Source organism: Gadus macrocephalus, chromosome 21 (genome assembly GCF_031168955.1).
Source record: "Gadus macrocephalus chromosome 21, ASM3116895v1".
Classification (NCBI taxonomy): Eukaryota; Metazoa; Chordata; class Actinopteri; order Gadiformes; family Gadidae; genus Gadus; species Gadus macrocephalus.
In genome coordinates this window covers 330461-339926 of record NC_082402.1, presented here as the reverse complement: position 1 = coordinate 339926, position 9466 = coordinate 330461, and the positions used below count along the sequence as shown (strand labels likewise).

Genomic DNA, 9466 nt, shown 5'->3' with positions numbered 1-9466 from the left:
GAACGAATCTGTGGGCGTGGAAGTGGAAATCGCTGGCTTGTTTATATTTATGCACTTCCAGTATTTTCGACGAGAGTAGCAGTAGCTAAGTTTAGGTTAGCGGTCTTTTTCCACACTCTGAACGATGTTAAGGTTGAGTCGAAGACCGGAAATGTGAGACTCCTGAAAGGATGTGGTTAGCTGGCCAATCACAGTCTTTGCGAGCTGCGTAGGGCCGTAGTGTTTTAGTCGCATAGTCAGGAATTTTGGGCGACGCACTTAAGCACGTAAGGGGGGATATTTTACCGCGCAAGGGGGGGTTATGTATCTTACGTGCTTACGCGTTACGTCTAAAACAGAGCATATATCGGCCTTTAAGGCCGATTTAGGGTCGTTTTAGACGCAGAGACGTAAGCACGTAATTTACACAAGGGACTTGTTTTAGACAAGTTTTGATTTACGGTTCCTTTAAGGTTCCTTAAGGATTGCGCGTGTTGCAAGGGGATTCTCCGCCAGAACAGTAGGGTGAGCAACGAACAAATCTGTGGGCGTGGAAGTGGAAATCGCTGGCTTGTTTATATTTATGCACTTCCAGTATTTTCGACGAGAGTAGCAGTAGCTAAGTTTAGGTTAGCGGTCTTTTTCCACACTCTGAACGATGTTAAGGTTGCTGTAAAACCGGAAATGTGAGACTCCTGAAAGGATGTGATTAGCTGGCCAATCACAGTCTTTGCGAGCTGCGTAGGGCCGTAGTGTTTTAGTCGCATAGTCAGGAATTTTGGGCGACGCACTTAAGCACGTAAGGGGGGATATTTTACCGCGCAAGGGGGGGTTATGTATCTTACGTGCTTACGCGTTACGTCTAAAACAGAGCATATATCGGCCTTTACCCCTTATGTTTTTTTTCACGACGACCAATAAAAAACAACAGTGTTACCCCTTATGTTTTTTTTCATGACGACCGATAAAAAACAACAGTGTTACCCCTTATGTTTTTTTTCATGAAGACCAATAAAAAACCACAGTGTTACCCCTTATGTTTTTTTTCATGGCGACCGATAAAAAACCCTAATGTTTTTTTTTCATGACGACCAATAAAAAACAACAGTGTTACCCCTTATGTCTTTTTTCATGACGACCAATAAAAAACAACAGCCTTACCCCTTATGTTTTTTTTCACGACGACCAATAAAAAACAAGTGTTACCCCTTATGTTTTTTTTCATGACGACCGATAAAGAACCCATATGTTTTTTTTTCATGACAACCAATAAAAAACAGTGTTACCCCTTATGTCTTTTTTCATGACGACCAATAAAAAACAACAGCCTTACCCCTTATGTTTTTTTTCACCACGACCAATAAAAAACAACAGTGTTACCCTTTATGTTTTTTTTCATGAAGACCAATAAAAAACAACAGTGTTACCCCTTATGTTTTTTTTCATGACGACCGATAAAAAACCCTTATGTTTTCTTTTCATGACGACCAATAAAAAACAACAGTGTTACCCCTTATGTTTTTTTTCATGACGACCAATAAAAAACAGTGTTACCCCTTATGTTTTTTTCACAACGACCAATAAAAAACAACAGTGTTACCCCTTATGTTTTATTTCATGAAGACCAATAAAAAACAACAGTGTTACCCCTTATGTTTTTTTTCATGACGACCGATAAAATACCAGTGTTACCCCTTATGTTTTTTTTTCATGACAACCAATAAAAAACAGGGTTATCCCTTACGTTTTTTTCATGACGACCAATAAAAAACAACAGTCTTACCCCTTATGTTTTTTTTCACGACGACCAATAAAAAACAACCGTGTTACCCCTTATGTTTTTTTTCATGAAGACCAATAAAAAACAACAGTGTTACCCCTTATGTTTTTTTTCATGACGACCGATAAAAAACCCTTATGTTTTTTTTTCATGACGACCAATAAAAAACAACAGTGTTACCCCTTATGTTTTTTTTCATGACGACCAATAAAAAACAGTGTTACCCCTTATGTTTTTTTTCACAACGACCAATAAAAAACAACAGTGTTACCCCTTATGTTTTATTTCATGAAGACCAATAAAAAACAACAGTGTTACCCCTTATGTTTTTTTTCATGACGACCGATAAAAAACAACAGTGTTACCCCTTATGTTTTTTTTCATGACGACCGATAAAAAACCCTAATGTTTTTTTTTCATGACGACCAATAAAAAACAACAGTGTTACCCCTTATGTCTTTTTTCATGACGACCAATAAAAAACAACAGCCTTACCCCTTATGTTTTTTTTCACGACGACCAATAAAAAACAAGTGTTACCCCTTATGTTTTTTTTCATGACGACCGATAAAGAACCCATATGTATTTTTTTCATGACAACCAATAAAAAACAGTGTTACCCCTTATGTCTTTTTTCATGACGACCAATAAAAAACAACAGCCTTACCCCTTATGTTTTTTTTCACGACGACCAATAAAAAACAACAGTGTTACCCCTTATGTTTTTTTTCATGAAGACCAATAAAAAACAACAGTGTTACCCCTTATGTTTTTTTTCATGACTGATAAAAAACCCTTATGTTTTCTTTTCATGACGACCAATAAAAAACAACAGTGTTACCCCTTATGTTTTTTTTCATGACGACCAATAAAAAACAGTGTTACCCCTTATGTTTTTTTCACAACGACCAATAAAAAACAACAGTGTTACCCCTTATGTTTTATTTCATGAAGACCAATAAAAAACAACAGTGTTACCCCTTATGTTTTTTTTCATGACGACCGATAAAATACCAGTGTTACCCCTTATGGTTTTTTTTCATGACAACCAATAAAAAACAGGGTTATCCCTTACGTTTTTTTCATGACGACCAATAAAAAACAACAGTCTTACCCCTTATGTTTTTTTTCACGACGACCAATAAAAAACAACCCTGTTACCCCTTATGTTTTTTTTCATGAAGACCAATAAAAAACAACAGTGTTACCCCTTATATTTTATTTGACAAAGACAACAGTGTTACCCCTTTTGTTTTTTTTTCATGACGACCAAAGAAAAATTACAGAGTCACCACTCATGTTTCATTTGATAAAAACGACAGTGTTACCCCTTATGTTTTTTTCATGACGACAGATAAAAAACGACAGTGTTACCCCTCATGTTTCATTTGATAAACACGACAGTGTTACCCCTTGTGTTTTTTTTCATGACGTCCAATAAAAAACAACAGTGTTACCCCTTATGGTTTTTTTCATGACGACCAAAGAAAAACGACAGTGTTACCCCTCATGTTTCATTTGATAAACACGACAGTGTTACCCCTTGTGTTTTTTTTCATGACGTCCAATAAAAAACAACAGTGTTACCCCTTATGGTTTTTTTCATGACGACCAAAGAAAAACGACAGTGTCACCCCTCATGTTTCTTGAGGTGGACAAAGAAAAATGACAGCAAAACAATGACAAACACATTTAGACATGAGCCAGAAGACTGAATGACCTTAATGATGATGTTGATGAACCAAAAGGGTCTTGAAAAGTTTTGGTAATTGTCGGTTTGAAAGTTACTTGACTTGGCTTTAATTAGCCCCCACTTACGTCAATCAAAATAGCATTAAGCTTCTAAATTTAGATTAGATTATACTTGATTACAGATAAGGTTATGGAGAATTACATCATGGGTTCACCCAGAACTGTCATCTGTCATAAAAGAAGAAATTTAGATGTATAGCCTACAGCGTTGTGTTAACGTTATATCGATATATAATGACAATTAGATCGATATTAAAATGCGATATCACTAAATGAGATAGGCCATGTAGTCTTCTGTAACAGTTATTCTTGCATTGGATTGCTGTGTTTGAAATAGGACCGAGGTTGTAGTTTACGTTCAGCTCTTGTATCTCGTCTCTTATAGTGTAGAGCTGGCCCCTGGGGGGTCAAAGACATGGACCAGGGCTATACTATTCAATCAGATAGAACAGTAGCATATCTAACTTCTGCTATTAGAGTCTGCTGATAGATAAATAGTCCTGATTATAACTAATAACTTCACCTTCTGTAGCATGCTAAATGACTTTAGTGTATGGACTAGTGTTAATTTAAAACAACCAAACAACATTCCCGTTTAAACATTTCATGTAGGACCTCAGGTCCTCCAGAAAACAGTGGAAAAGTGATATTCTAATAATTCAGTATTCCTGACCCATCTGCTGGTGAGCCACTGGGTGGCGCCGTGGTGAGGTTTCTGGCTATGATTTGACGTGGATGGCCGATGGTCCTCCTGTTTGGTAAAAAGTACAATGTGAAGAAGAAGATGTGCCACCAACTGATGACGCATTGATGGCAAAAAATGTAGGCAGGCGATACTAACGGAAAACAGTTCATAACATTGCTGGGTGGAATCCCAATGAGCCTCTATCTCCTTACACCAAACAAACACTGAATAAAGTCCTGGTTTACCTTTACTTTTGGTACATCCAACTCCATAGGTCGATGTGTGGTGGTGTTCTCACCATCATCCGCCCTGAAGCACCAGAGTTCCTGAAGTTTACCCGAGTCATAGTTTAGTAAACCCTGCGCGTAACGCTGGTCCGTGTCCAGCGGAGGGTTTTACCGGTGAGGAGGCGACATGGTCCGGGTCCGCCCCTTCCGCCGCCTGAGACGATTTATCCGACACCTGGCCCTCCCCCACCTATCAACCCCCCTGCTCTCTGTGATGCTTTCACCTCCTCACTCTTTGATCGAGTGAGTCAACGCTCAGTGACTCCCGGGGTTTCATTTTCGATCCTAACCATCATGGACAACCAGCCTTCCAAACTCGCCTATTGCATGATGCCGTGCATGAGATTTCATCAGTCAATCCAGTTGATTATTATGCTCTACCCATCAAATAGGTGGTATAGACTGCAACAGCAGAGGGGGGGCGACAGAGTACCAAACCGCCCTGTTGTGTCTCCATTACGCACCCATAACGGAGACACAACACGGCGGTTTATCCAGTGTGTGTGAGGGGCAGGTTATTGGGTCAACAAGAAAATATCTCTCGATCAATGTTAACAATAGCTTATTATCAAATGCTACCAGTTAATTAAAGCATTACAGCATTAGTAGGTGGCATTTGCCCGCTAAACCCATTACTGCCCAATGTAAATAAACCACCAAGCTTCTACATTGAATCCCTTCCCAGAAGATTCAGTTGGAGCTAATCCACCTGCAGCCATCGACCAAAAGGGGCTTTACCCAATATTGTTGTTATCCTTGAATAGCTCATTACGGTTAGGTTTTATTTTCTGTATTTTTATTCTTTTGGTACCATAGTTATTTATGATATTTTCCTATGTGATTTTTACTAAGAATAACCCAAGCTTCCTTTAAGCTTCATGTCTTTACGGTTAAATCACTTCAATCAACAGTTTGACATCCATTTTATTGCGGACAGCTTCATTGGAAATACAAGATGGCAGCACCGCATGATAAATAAACACAGTATTTCATATAAGACACAGTAATTCAGTAGATCGGGGAACACAGACGTTTAAACCTCGGTGTTTCAACGTGTGTGTGATACGTATTATGTATACATGTATCAAACACACACTTTGAAATAAGTGGCGTGGTACTATTGTACAAAACGTCACGCAGTCAAAATGGTGCCATGGCTTGACCAAGACACTCAGTGCTCACTGGAGCCGTGGTTAAGGTCGGAGGTTAACTCTTATGCAGCCAATCAGTGGGGAGATGAGAGGTGCCGGCGTGGTTTAGCGCCTGGCAGCCACCACAGCTCCTCCTGTCTCTTGGAATGCTTCCTCGATGTCTGTGTTTGGCCTCTTAGTGCAAAGTCAAGATGGACAACCGAGAACAAGATTAAAATAGACACAATGAACTACGATTTAACATCGGACGTGAACGTCCTCATTTAAATAAGCACTTTATACTTCTTCCCTTTATACGGCATTCCCCCATCATGGAGTGACCAAAGACAAGTTCATATGAATAAAATAACAAGATAATAAGAGAATGTTTCACAGGTGCTAAAACACAATCTCAAAGACGAATAGTAGAAGTTAGAATGTTTTTTTTGGTGCTCTTGGGTGTCGCCTTGGACGACGATCAGCTGTCGTTTCCCAGATACCAACTGCCGGGACGCCGTCCGACGCCCAGCTCCTAACAGTCAGGATACAGCAGGACGTGTTCCATCGCTGGGCCATAGGCTCCAACCCCACAGTGTTACCTTCGGCGCTAGATAGTGACCACACTGACATTTATTTACAAGACCATCTTTGTAAGTTCCTTTCCCTGCAGTTCCAAGATAAGGATGTAGGTGAAGGAAATATTCGCTTATGATCAAGAGCTCCTAGGATGGATAGCTCTCAGGTAAAGAGCTCTCAGGTCTCGAGCTGTTCAGATCTAGAGCTGTTCAGATCTAAAGATACTTGGATCTAGAACTGCTTGGATCTAAAGCTCCTCAGATCTAGAGCTCTTCAGGGCTAGAGCTTCTCTGATCAAGGGCTGCTCAGACCTAGAGCTGCTCAGACTTAAAGCTGCTCAGATCTAGAGCTGTTCAGATCTAAAGATACTTGGATCGAGAGCTGTCCAGTTCTAGATCTTCCCAGGTCTCGACTGCTCAACCCTCCGGTGAAGTCGGTCAAACGTAGGCGGAGTCACTGGACTGGATGTGTCCAAATCCGCTCATCTTGGCCGGGTCCTTCTTGCGGATCTCGTAGACGGACTTCCTCCGGGCCTGCACGCCCCTCACGGCCTCCTTGATCTTCTTCCAGCCCAGGTGGTTGAGCTCCGCCAGGTTGAAGACCACGCAGACGCCGCTGATGGCGAACATGAAGACCAGGAACACGGTCTTCTCCGTGGGCCGCGAGACGTAGCACTCGACGTCCTTGATGCACGGGTACCGGTCGCACTCGTACACCGGGGGCACGTTGAACCCGTACAGGAAGTACTGGCCCACCAGGAAGCCCACCTCCAGCATGTTCCGGAAGACCACCTGGATGATGTAGAAGCGGGAGATGCCCTCCTGCCTCCTCATCTTGGACTGCGTCCTCACGCACTGCCGGGGGAAGATGTGCGCGTCCGGGTCCGCCTCCTTGTACGAGTTCTCCGAGTTCTGCAGCAGGCCGTTCACCAGAGTGTTCTTCAGCAGGTTGTCGTCTGGCCGGCCCGTCCGGTCCACCGACAGGTACACGCCGGAGAAGCCGCGCTCCTTCTGCTTGGACGACTGGTGGACGGAGTAGGTGATGAAGCAGAGGCTGGGACAGCACACCATGATGATCTGGAACACCCAGTACCGGATGTGGGAGATGGGGAAGGCCTGGTCGTAGCACGCCTGGTTGCAGCCCGGCTGCAGGGTGTTGCACACAAACATCTCCTGTTCGTCATCGTAGACGGTCTCCCCGACGATGGCCACGATCAGGATCCGGAAGATCACCACCACCGTGAGCAGGATCCTACAGAGGAGCGGGAAGACGGGCAGAGGCCGTGTGAGAAGAGGACACTTAACCTGTAGTGATGGTACTGATGATACTGTAGTGATGGTACTGATGATACTGTAGTGATGGTACTGATGATACTGTAGTGATGGTACTGATGATACTGTAGTGATGGTACTGATGATACTGTAGTGATGGTACTGATAATACTGTAGTGATCGTACTGATGATACTGTAGTGATCGGATCTTGGAGGTGTCCCTGAGCACGACACCTTACCCTGACTGCTCCAGACGAGCTGGCTGTCGCCCTGAAAGGCTGACCCCTGTCGGTGTGTGAATGTGAGGCAATATTGTAAACAGACTCACTGAGGTCATAAAAGATCGTAAGGAGTAGGGGTTACCCCGGTGTCCTGGCCCAACCAGGCTCATTCAATCTGGCCCCCAAATCATCCTCCTGTATAATTGGCTGACTCATTAATTCCCTCACTCTCCACCTCAAGCTAGCGTGTGGTGAGCGTTCTGGCGCTGATTGGCTGCCGCGCATCACCCCAGTGGGGGCTACACACTGGTGGTGGTGAGTGAGGTCCCTCCTTCCCTGCAAAGCCTCTTTGAGTGGCTTGAAAAGCACGATATAAATTCAATCAATTATTATTATTAACACTTTGGATAAAAGCGATATATAAATGCATTCCATTTGCCATCGTGGACGGGGGATTCTGGACAGGCAACAACAGCTCCTACATAGAGCTGTGATGTGATGTGACACAGCTCCTACATAAAGCGGTGCTGTGATGTGTCACAGCTCTACATAGAGCGATGCTGTGATGTCACGCAGCTTCTACATAGAGCTGTGATGTGATGTGTCACAGTTCATACATAGAGCAGTAATATGATGTATCACAGCTTCTACATAGAGCGGTGCTATGATGTCACGCAGCTTCTACATAGAGCAATGCTGTGATGTGACACAGCTCTACATAGAGCGGTGCTGTGATGTGTCACAGCTCTACATAGAGCTGTGATGTGATGTGTCACAGCTCTACATAGAGCGATGCTGTGATGTGTCACAGCTCTACATAGAGCGGTGCTGTGATGTGACACAGCTCCTACATAGAGCAGTGCTGTGATGTGTCACAGCTCTACATAGAGCAGTGCTGTGATGTGTCACAGCTTCTACATAGAGCGATGCTGTGATGTGTCACAGCTCTACATAGAGCGGTGCTGTGATGTGACACAGCTTCTACATAGAGCAGTGCTGTGATGTGTCACAGCTCTACATAGAGCAGTGCTGTGATGTGTCACAGCTCATACATGGAGTGGCTAGATCTCTGCTCTGTGGCGATGTTAAGCTTTAAAGACGGCCTGATTTAACGAGGTACAACATTAGAAATCAAAGCGTCTTATTGGGAGCTGTTCATCTCAAAATATGAACGGACTAGTTATTAACAGTAGATATGAAGAGACTAGTTATAAACTGTTGATATACACAGACTAGTTATAAAAAGTAAATATGAAAAGACTAGATATAAACAGTAGTTATAAAGAGTAGATATAAACACTAGTTATAAACTGTAGTTATAAACACTAGCTATAAAAAATGAGTTGTTAGAAGTTAGTAGTTAGTAGGGAGTAGTTGGTTAGTCTCCTACCTCCCTGCAGCAGACTGCTGCTGACAGGGTTGTCAACAGTTGTCAGTAGTTAGTAGTTGCAATTAGTAGTTCATATTTAGCATTGGTTCCTAGCTCCCTATCATAGTAGAGTGCTGGTGACAGGGTTAGTAGTTAGTTAGTTAGTTCTACATCCCTATCATAGTAGAGTGCTGGTGACAGGGTTAGTAGTTAGTTAGTTAGTTCTACATCCCTATCATAGTAGAGTGCTGGTGACAGGGTTAGTAGTTAGTTAGTTCTACATCCCTATCATAATAGGTTGCTGGTGACAGGGTTAGTAGTTAGTTAGTTCTACATCCCTATCATAATAGGTTGCTGGTGACAGGGTTAGTAGTTAGTTAGTTCTACATCCCTATCATAGTAGGTTGCTGGTGAC

At 42.7% G+C, this 9466-nt stretch overlaps 1 protein-coding gene across 1 annotated transcript; it reads right to left on the bottom strand.

Annotated features, from left to right (window-relative positions):
• Positions 1 to 5389: 5389 nt before the first annotated feature.
• On the bottom strand, positions 5390 to 9267 carry LOC132450156 (gap junction delta-2 protein-like). Its single transcript, XM_060042171.1, has 2 exons — positions 9223 to 9267; positions 5390 to 7440 (listed from the first exon to the last, which is right to left on the bottom strand). The coding sequence occupies exons 1-2, from the start codon at positions 9231 to 9233 to the stop codon at positions 6627 to 6629; spliced, it is 825 nt and encodes a 274-aa protein (XP_059898154.1). The 5' UTR covers positions 9234 to 9267; the 3' UTR covers positions 5390 to 6626.
• Positions 9268 to 9466: the final 199 nt, after the last annotated feature.